Here is a 15,729-nt window from a genome sequence, read left to right as displayed (position 1 = left end):
TATGAGATTTCCTACAAGAATTAACAAAATTGAATTCAAGATTAAGACCTGACATCATCCTTTGCCGTGACCGTTTAAGCGACGACCTCTATTACAGTCTGGACATTCGTATTGCTGCGATGTGTGAGGTGTCGGTGACGCCAGGGGAAAGTAAAGCTGCTCGCCTCGTGGCAATTAAATCGTAGACGGAGCTGACGGAGACGCAGTCTGACTTCATTCGCGCACGAATGAATATACCACGTTCGCGTATGTGTGTGTGCGCGTAACTCTCTACAATAGAATTTAGTCTCAAGTTACGAAGGTCATAACTTTTCTTAAAGGCAAACAAGCACGGACTCGGCATCTGTCAGTGTCTCATAACAATCATGATAGTGAAACATCAAGTTTTCATCGTTTTGGTCATCACGCTCTTGCTATACGTCGGTAAGCTGTTCCCTTATTATTAATTCATCGAATGTTTCATAACTATTTATCGAGAAACGAATCAGGAAAAAGTGAAACGTACATCATGAATCAATTTATATGCGTGAAATAGAATCTTTTATGTGCACAAAACTATTCGACAAAACTATTACTTGGTGGTTTTATAAAAGAGGATTATTTCAAACGACATATCTGTAACGGAATTAAACCGCGATAGTTCTGAGAGTTTTTATATTCAGACGGAAATCAATACGATGTATCATGGATACGAGATAACTTTTTTGTAATAGATACACTATGATAGGAAATACAATTGCACTTCGAGAAATTTATGTAAAGATTTTAATAAAGAACGAACACACTTACTGTTAGAGAGGAAATTAATCGTTAAAGACATGTACAACGTATATGTAACGTTGATTACACCGATATCTCAAATGACCATTATGACCCCGTAAACGTGATAAATAACGTTAAAAATTATATCGACCCAATTTTAAAAGGTCATAACTTTTCGATAAAAATTATATCGACCCAATTTTAAATGTGTCAATATCGAGCAGACTTATAGATTTGTCGACATATAATCTTTTTCTTATTTCTATTTTCTTATAATATTAATTCTCGTTTTTATTTCCAAAGACATTCGCATTATTTTCTCATTTCCTCAAACTCCTTTTTATGAAAAATACAATGCGAAAATTATCTTAGCTTTTAATTATTTTTAGATTCCTCTTATTATTTTTTCTATATATACGAATAGAGATTAATAATTATGTATTGAAATAATAAATTTTTTACCGGATGTATAACAATATTACGTACGCTAAATGATTTCGTTTGTGCATGCACTTTTTAAAGATTTCAATAACTCTGATCAATCTTTCAGGTAATAGTGAAGCAGGATGGAAATTTTGGAAAAAGGACAAAGAGACTACCACTTCTACGACTACGACTACCGCCACACCGACGTCCGTACAATCCGTTACAACTCCGACAAAGGCTACAATCGCCGGAGGCCCGACGGTGCCGGCTGCAAACCCCGGAACTGTTGTAACAGGCACCGCTAACTCGGGACCAGCAATTGGCGTGGATGGTACTCGACCAAATGTACGAAATAACGCGCGACCCAATCGACCTAATCCAGGGACCGAAGTCGGTCTGGACATTGCCGTTCCGAGGCCAAACAAACCGGGAGTCGGTGGTGGAAATGGTCAGAGTTATCGGGATTGGGCTGTGGATTTGACGGGAGCTGGCGAACCAGGCCAAAATCAACCATCGAGAACACCTGGATTGGCGACTAATGGTGATCGGACGCGGCCCAATTCACCCACAGGTCACTTTGTACGAATAGCGTTTCCTTGCGAGCCATGATTTTTAAATGGATGAATACACCCGAGTCTTAAATTCACATTTCCATACTCACATGCATTCATATTTAAGAAAAGACATCGCAAGAAATAATTAAAATGTAATTAGATGCTTGCTTTCGCATAAATTAATTATTCTACACATAAAAGTATTAAAATCATTGGAAAGTGAATATTTTATAATGCTTATGATCATTTTGTGATTATATAGAATGACTAGGAAAATCGGATTATATATAAGAATTAAAAATATCGATAATGTTGACATTTTATGAAAAGACATGCCGTAAAAAATGTTGCATGCATTATATATGTATAATGTATAATGAATATTTACGAATTGAGTTCTCTTGAATGTTTTAGACTTAAGACCAACATCGGTATCAGGAAACATACCGGTTCAACCGACGCAGCCGTCAGTTGCAGGTTCTTATATTATTCTATTTAAAGGATTTTAAACAACGTTGAAATTTTTTTGTCATATAAAAATCGGTTTAACTCATTTTTACAGGCTCGAGAAATACGCCTCAACCACTGCCTCGATCAACGAGTACAGGTTACTATCTGATAATTACTAATATGAAATCAAGATTTTAAATATAAGTATTATATGAAATATTGAAATTTTATAGCACCGAAGCCGACTTCCGCGCCGTCCGTACAGCCCCATGTAACGCCTGGTAAATTTCTCTACATACATTGGCTCATTCGCAGCAGTTTCTACAGTAAAATAATCTCAAATGAAATCTAATACATCTTCAGGATCTACTACTGCAATACCACCTGCCAGAGCGGGTCAGAACAGTCCTTCCAGTCCAAATAGACCTTCAAGTGGACAAACGTGGGCTAATGTCGTCGCTGGTGGTACACGCGGGTCTGCTTCACCTACAGGTCTTCCGAGGCAACCCGAATATCCAGGTATTCTTTTAGAATATTCAAGTGCAGGATGTATGGCGACGATTGTTTTAAACAAGCTTTAATTTAGTTATAGAAAAATTTCAAAGTTCTCAAAAACTAGTGGATGAAGAAAATATTTCTGAAAAATATAACATTTTCCAAAAATCTGAATACACCGTTATAAAATGCCTTTGAGAGTATAATATAAAAATATATTAAATTGTTTAAAATATTTTTGCATATCTTATTGCTTCGATAATATACATATTAGAAACATAAAAGTCGATTTTTTCTAAAGGAAAATTTTATCTCTTTAATATACGTAAGAGCATTTTGTAAAAAGATACGTATTTTTTAAACGTATATTATAACAGATTGAAAATTCATAAAAATTGTGGAAAGCAGGGATGAAACATACTTGGATATATTTTTTTGTACGAACACAATAAATCTTACAGTAAAAATTTATATAGTTAAAAAACAGTTTAGTGCAACAGAGGGATTTATGTATTATCCTTTGGGTATGAATCAGGCGGAAACGAACGCAGGACTCTGCCCGGAGCACCAACGCGACCTGATCAATCTCCTCAGCCCAATCGTCCAGTATCACCGGGAGGAGCTGGTGGTGCTGCTGCCGCCGCCGCTGGAGCAGCAGGTGGTGCTGCTGCCGTCGCTGGAGCAGCAGCTGCTACGGATCGTGTATCAGACCCAACTAAGAAAGTGTATTCCAGCAATCCGACATATAGCAAAGGAAATACCGTCACCGACGAGGATTTAGAAAAGCTTTCCGAGGCGCTTTACATCAAAGAGACGAATAATAATGCAAACCAACATATAACAGTTAATTTGCAAAAGCAGACCACCAGCAGCAGCCTGACGGATCAAGCTCCGCAACCGTAAAAATCATATCTGATAATAGAATATATGCAAAATTTAAAAAAATGAGGATATATAGAAAATGACAAATTTTTTAGAAAAACATTTCAAATGAGTAGTAATTGGCATATGATTCAAAAACATAAAGGCGGAATATATACGACAAAAACTATTATTAGATGTAAAATCACGGATGATCGAGAATATCAATATTTATTTGTTCTGTGTTATACATCGGCCGAAATTTATTAATTATCTTTCCCACTTACATTCGCTTCTTATGTCCCCTTCTTCTCTCTCTCTCAATATCTTTTTTAATTCATTTCATTGTATAATTGCAGGCTACTTACAGTGAATCCTGAAGCTCTCCAGATTCCTACGGTTCAAAGAGTCCTCTCAATATTCGACAATTATCAATTAGACACTCATACAAACGAGTACATTAGTCCAGCTCAAAGACAGGAAGAAAGTCTCCTCGTTGATACTTTTCTAAGTACAAATGTGATGTCCGCTGCCATGCGTTTTCTCGCAGATAAAGGATTCGTGAGACAGGATTATTATGAATATAAGGATATATTAAGAAGAATTTGGTTCAATCTATTTTCGCGTGGGCAGGGTAGGATCGGCAGTACTGGATTCGAGCATGTCTTTATGGCGGAAACGAAACAAGTAGATTCGGGTACAGAGGTACTTGGGCTACACAATTGGATCTTCTTCAACGCGGAAGAAACGAAGAGGCACATCGACTACCTGGGCTACATTAAGAAAACAGATTTAGGAAATGTAAGCATTTTTCGATAAAGAAAGCTTAAGTTGCGAAATGTCTCTGCTTTATCATATCGACCGATTCAAACATCGAGAATTGGATAAACGTTAGTGCAATCTTTTCTTTTCGCAGAAGGGATCTGTCATCAAGATGCATGCAAAATTCAATGGGTACGACAAACCGGTTGCGAGTATGTTCGTCGGAACTTCGCCCGAATTGGAGATGGCACTTTACACCGTCTGCTTCTACGCAAGACCAGATGGAAATTGCCCTGTATCCTTAGGAGGCACAAAATTCAACATAATAACACGGAAATTTAGATACAGAGGAAAAGATTTAATCGGAACGGCATACCCGGACATTTAAATTCAGTGTAAATATATCAAATTTGACGATGTAATAGAATGCATAGATACGAGTTGTTCATACTTATAACATGCCTATAATTAAAATGACATTGCAATGGTTGTATATTATAAATACATACTTTGTATATTTAATTCCGATTCAAGATTCTGACAAAATGTGTGATCAAATAAATATTATATGTAAAAATAAGCTTTCTCTTGATTTTAAGACCGTTTTATATGACTTAGAATTTACGTGAAATCACAAAAGAGTCACAGAAATATAAAATAAAATTCTATTAATTAAACATAATACGTAATATTTTCAAAAGTATTATTTTTTAAAATTTAAGTTTGTCTCACTAATTAAATTGATTTTATATCTATTTTTGCATGCGGAATACAAAGAATGTAGAAAATAGAAGAAAGCGAGACAGATATAATATATTGAGCTAAAAGTGAGTAGCAATATAATGAGAAACAGATGTTCTGAAAGCGGATGCGGATGAAGTGGAACGAGAAAATGTCATTGGGTAACAAGTTAAAATATTCTACTGCTACTGCAGTATAAGAGAAAGCTTGGAATTCCGATGGATGATAAAGAGGGTAAGATAGAGACTGTGTACGAGAACGTGATTGAAAGCGTATATTGGATAACGAGGTAGAGTAAAATTCCTGGTTGTACTTAGGAAAGACATTCACGTAGATAGGATGGAATATTTGAAGACTAGATATAAATGAAGGATGAATTACTGGTTGGTATATATTCAAATTGTAAAAACGTGAAAGAAAAACACGATTAATTAAATTACAAATATTTAAAAGAATTAGATGTAGAAAAATTTTAATAAATTAAAAAAAAGGATAAAAAAGAAATGTTTATACTAATGCATATGGATTAACTTACATTTTTGGCTACTAACAATAGAAAAGTATTTTTTTTTTAATATTCAACAATACTGTAGGATCTCAACGTTATACGCTTTATCTCTCTTCGCATCGGCGGAATGTTCGAGCAGGTTCGAGCGGGCTGTGTATGTTATGATCGGTAATGTTATTGTAATTGCGTATATTTGTCTTGTCGACGGGCGAGAGTTCGACCCGGTAACGGCGGGCGAACAGTCGTTGGGAAGCCCCGAAAGCGAAAAGATCGACCCAGCGAGACGCGGTTCGTCCGAATAAGATCCGAGACCCTTTTGTAATAATAAATTATCTTTATATATAAAAAAGAATGTACCTTGTTTAATATAAAACCTACAATACTTTTGTCTGTTACAAAGGTTACTTATATACAATTTTAAAATTAAGTGTAAGAACTTTCTGGCCTCCTAGATATGCCCACGCAGTCCCCTAAGTCGAAATTGGAAATATCGAGATTTTAGTTGTTTTTTTATAACTGATGCAGAATCGATATTTAATATTTCAATATTTATTTGTGCAACACAGAGGAAAGTAATGGCAAGTCCGATGAGCTCTATATGTTTTTCAGAAAGATAATGTAAGTAGTGAACAGATAGAGAACGTAAACAGATAAGGAACGCAACAAGTTGAAACAGCATATGATGCAGTACATAACGTAAGAAAGGGTATCACGGAGGAGGGGAGACTGATTTCATTAGTATGACGTTAAATCGACGTAAGAGCTTCACGCTTGCAGTCGAACCAACAATCGTCGTAAGAACGCTTCATCAAAAATGTACGCGATTGAAAGACTCATGCTGAGAAACAGCAACCCATGCTTTGGATTGAAATGGTCGACTTCTTGTGTCAGTGGTAAATCGTATCATAGTGAAAATGCTGTTTACGGATATAAGCCGAGTGAACGAAGACACTTCGAAGGTATTTGCCTTATCGAAGAATTGAACATAATGCTGGATATAATCTTTTTGTTATGGAATTCGAAGTTTTCACGTGAAATGTATATAATTATATTCAATTAAATTAAAATTAGAACGTTTTATCAGAAGCGTCGCGAAATCGAAATCGAAAATGCAAATTCATGCTCGTTTTGTATGCATCGTTATGATTCGCATTCTAGATTTACTTTCTAGATTTATAATCGAAACGCGTTATAGATCCGAACAATAATTGCGTATTAATATAAAGCGCAATCTTACACGCAATAAAGAGATTCGCAATTTTATTTGATTTTATCCACGAATTTGAATTTGACTTTTAAAACTCACGACATGTGAATGATTATCACTAGCGTCTTTTTCAGTGCCAAAAAAATATCTGGATGAACGAGTGAAACAGAGCAATTTTTACAGACTAGTCAGTGCATATAGAACTCATGGACATAAGCAAGCCGATATAAATCCCATTTCTACTAGCAAGCCACAGCTATTATCTGAATTGCAACCAAAAAACTTTGGACTAAATTTACTGGATAAAGTCCATTTTCGAGGAATTTTGTTCACACAGCAAGATGAAGGAACAGTGGAAGAAGCTATTCGATTTTTACATGCTACCTATAGCGGTACCGTGGGAATTGAATTTAGTCATCTTGAGGTAATTTGCAAATTCGATAGAATTCCAGTGTTATGTATGAAGATCAGAGAGTTTATCTCTTAAAAATTACGCCTGCGTTTACTGCGTTCAAGATTTGAGATCGAAAAATAGCTTTTGTTATCTGCCGTAATATTTTGACGATAAATCGTGATTAAACTGCTGATAAGGGAATTTTGATTTCGAGTAGACGGAAGAAGAAAGGGAATGGTTCGCCGAAAACGTGGAAACAATTTTAGCCGAGCCATTGAACAATGAAACGCGTAAAACGATAGCTACGGAAATGCTCAAGAGTCAGGCTTTTGACCACTTTCTAGCCATAAAATTTGTCAGTCATAAGAGGTACGGAGCAGAAGGAGCCGAGAGTATGATGGCCTTTTTTCATGAGTTTTTCAAACAATGTGCCTGTGGTAATTAACGAACATTTAGTTAAATTAGAAAAATGTTTCTTATAAAAAGATTTTTCTTAAAAAAGACGTATACCAAGTATATAAAACAGAATATATGTATACTTCTATGTAATAAGTAGAAATTTTGGAAAATTAAAAACACTTAAATTATATTAAAATTCAATTAAAAAATTATATTATTATTCAAAAAACAGATATAAGATTAAATTAATTAGCCAAGTTTAGTTAAGTATTTGACAAAAGAAAATAAATTTTCTTTAAAAACGTTAACTCTTTCTTTCTGCTTCCTTGCTGTTAGAATTCCAACTCATTCTTAACAGATATAATGATTTTTCAGTAGCGATAGCACTCATGGCGCAAAAAATTTAACTTAACTGCGACGTTATCATTTTAGATAATTTGGAACGCGTGATTATTTGCTCTGCACACCGCGGCCGTCTTAATCTATTAACGGGACTGCTGAATTTTCCACCAGAAATATTATTTCGCAAATTACAAGGACTTTCTGAATTTCTGGACGCGACCAAGTGTACCGGAGATGTGATTAGTCACCTTATAAGCTCCACCGATCTTAATATAGTCAAAAAAAGTCTTCACGTAACCATGCTTCGAAATCCATCGCATTTGGAAGTGGTAAATCCCGTGTCGATGGGAAAAACGCGAGGAGATATGCAAGCGATTAAAGAAGCCGCATACAGCGATAATGAAGATGCGCAATGGAGCGATAAAATACTAAATATTCAGGTAATTATATTATGACTAGTAAAGATTTTCGTCAAAGACATGATATTAAACATTATATTATTTTATTATTACATAGTTCAAGATAGTAATCATTTTCAGCAGTTTTTTTTATCCTGAATATAATTAAATAGAATAGAATTAAAAGGATGATTCTTCTCTCTGAATTTTTTTTATTGACTCGTATTGTTTCTTTATTATATTCCAAAATGCAATCTATATTTGTATTATTATTTAATATTTCAAATATTCAGATACACGGAGACGCTGCCTATTCAGGGCAAGGGGTCAATCAGGAATGCTTAGTTTTAAGCAGAACGCCGCATTTTGAAATCGGTGGTACAATTCATTTGGTAATTAATAATCAATTAGGCTTCACAACTCCACCTTCCAGGGGTCGATCGTCAAGGTATTGCACAGATTTAGCGAAAACTATATCTGCACCTGTAATTCACGTGAACGGTGACAATCCTGAGGTACATACTTTTGAAGTAAAACCCCTTTATTCGCTAACATCATTCGCTAATAGTGAACTTTTAATTATAATTTCAAAATGCATTGTAGATGGTTGTACGAGCTGCAAGAATAGCCTTTAAATATCAAAGAAAATTCAGAAAGGATGTATTTGTTGATCTAAATTGTTTCAGAAGATGGGGTCACAATGAATTAGATGATCCTACATTCACCAACCCTATCATATATAAAATTATACAAAATCGTGCGTAAGTACATATAGAAGTTATAGAAAAAAATATATTCAAGACTTTAGAGACATATAATACTAGATTAAGGCTCCTTTAATGACTTAAAGAACCGTAACATAGTCCATTTATCCATTATAAATAATAATTTTAATATAAAAAGAATTATCAATAAATAAGTTAATATTTTATAATATTCATAAAATATCCATAATAATTACAAAATAATATAAATCTCTCATTTAATACAGATCTGTGCCAGATCAATATGCGGAGAAGCTAGTAGACCTCAATATACTTACTCCAGAAAGTATTAAAAATATCGTCGAAAGTCACACAGCGTGGTTGAATAAGACCCTAAAAGAATCTTCGAAAGACATATCGGCACAGTCAACCACTTATCTTGCTGGAAGATGGACGAAAATGAAACAAGCTCAAGCCAATGTAACACAATGGGATACTGGCGTCGAGCTAGACTTGTTACGATTCGTAGGAGAAAAAAGTGTTCAAGTGCCATCGAACTTCGTAAGAATATATCTCATATGTAAAATATCTCCACGCCCAACGAAAGAATTACCACTACATTACGTGCTCTTTTATAAAAAACTAAAATCTTATAGTCTCAACCCTTTCATATTATTTAAAATAGTAAAGATATTTAAAGCGCTCAGTCAGATGGAATCCTGCATATTGTGTATAATCGATAAAATATAATTATTTTTTTTGTAATTCAGGATATTCATCCACAATTGTTAAAGAATCATATTCAGAGTCGTCTAAGAAAGATCGATAATGGTAACGCTTTGGACTGGTCGACTGCCGAAGCATTGGCCGTCGGTTCTTTATTATATCAAGGATATAATGTGAGAATAAGCGGACAGGACGTGGGCCGTGGCACTTTCTCACAGAGGCACGCAATGCTCGTTGATCAATCTACAGGAGGTGTAGCTTGACATATAATCGAACAATTATTTACATAATTCAGCTTTATCGAGACTGTTATTATCATGTAGATCTATTGAAACTACGATTATTATACAGACATATGAATTTTTAGCCATTTTTATTCCTCTGAATTCGATGGTTGATGATCAAACTGGCAAATTAGAGGTAGCTAACAGCATTCTATCTGAGGAAGCTGTGCTAGGTTTCGAATACGGTATGAGTATAACATCGCCGTTCACGTTGCCTATTTGGGAAGCACAATTCGGGGATTTCTTCAATGGGGCGCAAATAGTTATCGATACGTATATAACAAGTGGAGAGGCAAAGTGGATGCTGAGCAGCGGCCTAACAATGCTTTTACCACACGGATACGATGGTGCTGGTCCGGAGCACAGTTCATGCAGACTCGAAAGATTCTTACAATTAACGGACAGTAAGGAGAACGGTGTTGATGGCGATGATGTTAATATACATGTTGCGAATCCCAGTGAACCAGCACAATATTTCCATTTATTAAGAAGACAGGTATTGGGAGAAAAAAGTATACATTAGTGAAAAAACTAGAAGGGATTTAAATACTCGCGAAAAGTTTCTAAGTGATAAAATAAATTTTTAAATAAAATTAAAATATTTATGAATTTATAGATGGTAAGAGATTATCGGAAACCTCTGATCGTGGTAGCGCCTAAAATTTTATTACGTCACCCGGCAGCAGTGTCATCCTTATCGGATTTTGAACCTCGGACGAGCTTCAAAACCATTATCGGTATGTTACATTTCTGTGGAATATCTTGCAAAATATTCCATGTTAACTTTTTTATTAACTTTGATACTTATATATATATATATATATATATATATATATATATACGTAGTAAGATAATGAGAATAATGAGATCAGTCGATATAACAGAAATATATAATTGTGTTTAAAAAAATATACATGTACTTTACAGGGGATGATAAAGCAGAAAAAGGCAATGTAACTAAAATTATTTTAGTTAGTGGAAAACATTATTACGCACTTGACAACTATCGAGAAACTTCTGGAGACAAGAATGTAGCTATTATCAGAGTAGAAAATTTATGTCCCTTTCCTGTCCACGAGTTACTAGAGGAGATCGCAAAATATAAACATGCAAAAAGTAAGTAGAGAAATGTAGTTGTTCGATGTAATCAAAACTGTATCAAAAACATGGACCGTTTCTAAATAAACATTTTATGTTCTTGTGGTTTCAGCCTTTATTTGGAGTCAAGAAGAACCACGAAATATGGGCGCATGGAGTTTTATTAAACCACGTTTTGAGAACTTATGTGGACGACAGGTAAGTTGTATTAAATTATAAGAATTAATATATAAACATATAATGAATATTAACATTCATTACTGTTCAATTTTTTTACTTGTGAAAAGCAATAAGATAAATGTGTGCACATACGTATTTTATCATTAATTTTTTTACGATATAATACGACATAATTTTTAGTTGAAATATTGTGGTCGAGAATCGATGGCAGCACCAGCTGTTGGAGATGGACAAATGCATCAACGAGAAGCTAACGAAGTTATTGTTAAACCATTTACATTGAAATAAAAACCAGAAAATATTACTTTAAATATAATATCTCCTAACTAAATTACATTCAATAAAACTAGTCATGTCTTAGATAATTTCATTAATTTCGTTAATAGAAGGATATGTCATAGAAGTACAAAATATTATGGACATTATCATTTTTACTTTAATTTGGCAATAGATATACATTTCAGAAACTAGAATTAAGCATATAGAGTATTGAAAAAAATACAGCACTCTTCTTATTTACAATATAATTTCAAATATGAATTTCATTTAAAATTCATTTTTACAACGCACTTGATTTGTTATACAGTACAAGAATCCGATAATAAATGACTAACAAGAATAGAGTCAATGGTAAAATACCTAATTCTGCACATTAACATTTGTTTAATTTTTTATGAGAAGCAATAAGATAAATTAACAGATGTTTATAAATACATTCTTAAATTAACCATATTATATATCTTATTTTAAAGTTCCAACAATATTTCTTGTCGCCTATTTTAAATAAAATTTTATCTTCATAACTTTTTTTTCAGATGACATAAATCGTTAATAAAACGATAATCTATTTATTCTTTCTAGAAGAAAGCACTACCAATTATCGTTATCCAATTAATATCAGTTAATTGTCGCTTTTGTCTTCTGCTTTCAAACTTTCATTTTCTCTTTGCATGAGGGCTTGTAATTCATCCTAAAATTATAAGTTGCATCTTAGACTTTTCTACGCATAAAAATTTCATATTTTACTTTAATACTTGTTAAACATACAGTTATTAATTCACATTCTGAAATAAACATGAAATAATACAAGATAAATAGGAATAAAAAAATGTGTTTTACCCCCCAGCCAAGTTTGTCTGCTAACAGCTGACAACCTGTGTCGCAATCACCCAACCAAGCTACGTCACGTCCCCCATGCGCGCTCTTGGCATCAAATACTAAGCCCTGCCGCAATCCTAAGAATCGTGATAGACGATCTTGCATACCCACTTTTTCATTGTTGATGAGTAAACGGGGACAAGTGGTTCGTACTCTTAAAAACAAAATTTTATTCAAAATTGCATATATATATATATATATATATATATATATATATATATATATTTCTTTTCTAATAATTTTTGTAAAACTATTCTTAATATTTATATATACCTATCCACTAGCGATGCAAAAGGTTGCACTACTAAACTTGATCCCATGATAATTAAAAGATCAGCCTCTACGAAATCTCGATCAGCAAGCTCTTGGAAACGTTCAGGGAGCATTTCACCAAAGAAGATTATGTCAGGTTTCACAACACCTTCATCACACTCTTCACATTTTGGTATTGCACCTTCTATTATTTTTTCTATCATTTAAATAAACATACAATCAGTATTTAATCAATTAATCGCCAACATCTTACTTTTTATCAGACTGTTCTGCATATACCTTGTAATAAACATACAAACAATATAAAATTCATATTTAGTAAAACTCAGGTTATTGTATTTAACATTTAACTTTATTAATATATTTAACGCTCACTTTTATTTTATTTGTTAATAACTTTTTAATAAATAAGCAATGTTTAAACTGTTTAAAAATTGCTCAGGATTATGACTTTGACAACATGTCAAGACCAAGATTATAGAAGTTAAATATCCTTTCCTAAAGTTTCAATTATAATAAATACTTAGTAGTATTTAGTTTACATATTATCTCAAAGTTTATAAATTTTAATTTTGAATTTTGAATAATATCTAGATAATACACAACATGATGAAGACTCTTCTCACACGCGTGATAAACAGACGCTATTCTCATCCATTTGTTTCAAATAAATCTACTTAATGCAAAAAAAATATAGAAACATCATAAAAGTATACCTTTCATCCATGGAAGTGTATATGGTGCTCGGCACTTAAGACAATGGCCAGTGTGAAACGTTCCATGAGCCTCCACTAGTTTTTCAGATGGCAATCCAGCTACACGTTCCAGCGTATCAATATTCTGCGTGTAATGCCGTAACAATAGACCTTTCTCCCACAGTAGGCGAATAAAATAATGGCTTATCGTAGGTTTGAAGCCTTCCGGCAACAATTCTCTCGCAAGAGTGAAGAATGGCTCTGGATTCTTCATGAAGAACTCTAACTCGAAAATAGCTTGCGGATGGGGTAAATTATATTTGTCCAATTTATGGTAAAGTCCACTGGATGGAGACCGAAAATCTGGTATCCCAGCAGCTGTAAAAAAAAAAGTATGCGTGTATGTGTGTATACATTCATGACATTAATAATCGGTATGTAAGCATTGATATATATTTGCCATTTGATTAAAATATAAAAACTAACAGTTATGACTCTCGTAACAAAAAATAAGAAGCATTACATATATATTTCATAGAATATAAAACAACCACAAAATAATTAAAACACGTAAAGAATTTGACATATGTAGAATATATCTTTGATGTGCTTACAGGTAGAAATGCCAGCGCCTGCCATAGTGATGATTTTGCAATTCTCATTTTCCTTAATGTATTCGACAATCCCGTCTAAACTGAGCTTGCGAAGGGCCGGCTGCAATTGTGACTCGTCACTTTGTTCACCCGCCGGCAGGTCGACGAGCCTCAACTTTTGAGCCAGGTATCTGCGTAATCTCTCCATCTCGGAACAATCTTCTACGTCCGACGATTCAGATGAAGCGTTTTGTTTTTCCTCATTTAGATTATCGTCTGGAAACAAATGACGGAACTGACGTCTAAGTACGCACATTATTTTACACAGGGGAAATGTAGCATCCAAACTATGCGACATATGTTCTTAGAAATCACGTAATGATAAAATTCATACAACGAATTATTGTTTTATTAAGAGCGGCTTAAGACAATTATCCAGATTAATTTGCATAAGATATATCAATTACAATACCGAGAAAAAAAAAACAAAGAATGTTTTAATAGAAAAAGATACATTTGTACGATGCATCGGCTCCGTATATCATTTTGTTCTCTCGTAATAATAATAAAAAAAAACCGATCGCAGAGAGAATGACGCGCACGTTAATGTCTCCTGAAAAATTACCTCTTCGTTCCTCTTTGGTCTCCTTGTCCATATTGTAACTCGATGCGATAATACGATTAGCGTACAATTTCGCGAGATGCGACTTGTATATAGCGATCGACGATATATTCACTTCACGAAGGATGACGCGCGCGATAGAAAACTTGTGTGACAAACGGAAAGCTACACGCGACGCCAGGATTTCTCTCTCTCTCCGATCGATACATACGTGAGATACTTTTCATAACTTCTCCATTTTTTCATACATGTTTTGCAAGTAATGCGTAGCGATTTATTGAATGCATTATATCACATGTACACGCACGGCACACGCGCCGCACACTCAACACATTCGAACGCACAGTTTTTGCGTAGTTTTGACGCACTCAGCTCAACTCACAGCTGTGCATGTCAACAATCATCGGTGGTCTAAAATCAGTGTCGCCAAGTCGCTTCGAAGATTTTTCTCTCCAAAAATTCCCCCCAGAAACCCCCAACAGCTAAAAGCAAATCCCCTAAGTTTTCCCCGGATAATTTGAGGTTAATTCCGTCGACTCGAAGAGGTTAGGTTGTACGGTAATGAGAAGAAACTGTTTACGGTCTTTACGGATATAAATAAGTATACTTTTCGACTTAAACTACGGTTTGTTTCGTTGCAGATATGGTATCGAATCAAACGCTTATGAAGATAGCGAGTTTGGGAGGATTCATAACGGCGAGTACGGGCTACGCTTTTCATTATCGCATACAAAATGACATTAAAGAGAGCGAGACTTATAAAGACGTTATGGATACCCTACGCGCGCACAAGAAAGCCGTGCCGTATCTCGGGGAGCCTGTAACGCTGGGCCGCATCACTTACGGCGATGGATCTCGTACGCTTGAGCACGAGGACGCGACGGTTGAGCAAGATTACAAATGGTTCAAGGTACCGCTCACAGGTGCCAATACCAAGGCAAAGTTGTATTACGAGGTAACGTTGAACCGTGAGCTTGAGAACAAACCTGAGGCGTCTAAAATTGAAATTACGTTTGATAATATACCTGGGAAGACGTTTGTAATAAGGCAATATGAGATAAGTTGAAACAAGTTTGTATTAACGAGAAAAATAGATT

General features: G+C 34.5%; 4 protein-coding genes across 6 annotated transcripts; 3 read left to right on the top strand and 1 right to left on the bottom strand.

The window, feature by feature from the left end:
* The first annotated feature begins 168 nt into the window (after positions 1-168).
* LOC139772100 (uncharacterized) lies at positions 169-4,890 on the top strand. 2 transcript variants are annotated; one of them, XM_071705462.1, is made up of 9 exons: positions 169-423; positions 1,313-1,729; positions 2,157-2,219; positions 2,305-2,349; positions 2,426-2,473; positions 2,556-2,711; positions 3,223-3,586; positions 3,908-4,349; positions 4,465-4,890. In XM_071705462.1, exons 1-9 carry the CDS (start codon positions 366-368, stop codon positions 4,696-4,698), a joined length of 1,827 nt encoding a protein of 608 aa, XP_071561563.1. In that variant the 5' UTR covers positions 169-365; the 3' UTR covers positions 4,699-4,890. The 2 variants fall into 2 exon arrangements, with proteins under 2 accessions (XP_071561563.1, XP_071561562.1); XM_071705461.1 differs by having other exon boundaries at positions 172-423; positions 1,313-1,759.
* Positions 4,891-5,799: 909 nt separating this feature from the next.
* Positions 5,800-11,595, top strand: LOC139772095 (probable 2-oxoadipate dehydrogenase complex component E1 homolog). The gene is made up of 14 exons (XM_071705452.1): positions 5,800-5,877; positions 6,169-6,518; positions 6,901-7,190; positions 7,378-7,597; positions 7,992-8,341; positions 8,593-8,814; positions 8,903-9,060; positions 9,291-9,564; positions 9,774-9,981; positions 10,097-10,509; positions 10,630-10,750; positions 10,941-11,129; positions 11,224-11,309; positions 11,472-11,595. Exons 2-14 carry the CDS (start codon positions 6,374-6,376, stop codon positions 11,577-11,579), a joined length of 2,784 nt encoding a protein of 927 aa, XP_071561553.1. The 5' UTR covers positions 5,800-5,877; positions 6,169-6,373; the 3' UTR covers positions 11,580-11,595.
* Positions 11,596-11,704: 109 nt separating this feature from the next.
* Positions 11,705-15,059, bottom strand: Sirt2 (Sirtuin 2). Of its 2 annotated transcripts, none has more exons than XM_071705481.1 (6): positions 14,636-15,059; positions 14,032-14,286; positions 13,439-13,795; positions 12,723-12,918; positions 12,411-12,603; positions 11,705-12,261 (listed from the first exon to the last, which is right to left on the bottom strand). In XM_071705481.1, the coding sequence occupies exons 1-6, from the start codon at positions 14,664-14,666 to the stop codon at positions 12,193-12,195; spliced, it is 1,101 nt and encodes a 366-aa protein (XP_071561582.1). In that variant the 5' UTR covers positions 14,667-15,059; the 3' UTR covers positions 11,705-12,192. The 2 variants fall into 2 exon arrangements, with proteins under 2 accessions (XP_071561582.1, XP_071561583.1); XM_071705482.1 differs by having other exon boundaries at positions 14,844-15,059.
* Positions 15,060-15,275: 216 nt separating this feature from the next.
* LOC139772129 (uncharacterized) lies at positions 15,276-15,698 on the top strand. Its single transcript, XM_071705541.1, has one exon. It carries the CDS (start codon positions 15,276-15,278, stop codon positions 15,696-15,698), a length of 423 nt encoding a protein of 140 aa, XP_071561642.1.
* Positions 15,699-15,729: the final 31 nt, after the last annotated feature.

This window comes from Temnothorax nylanderi, unplaced genomic scaffold, assembly GCF_030848795.1.
Source record: "Temnothorax nylanderi isolate EJ_2023f unplaced genomic scaffold, tnyl_v1.0 TNYL_tig0046_pilon, whole genome shotgun sequence".
In the NCBI taxonomy this organism is placed as follows: Eukaryota; Metazoa; Arthropoda; class Insecta; order Hymenoptera; family Formicidae; genus Temnothorax; species Temnothorax nylanderi.
This window is presented reverse-complemented; position numbering and strand designations above follow the sequence as displayed.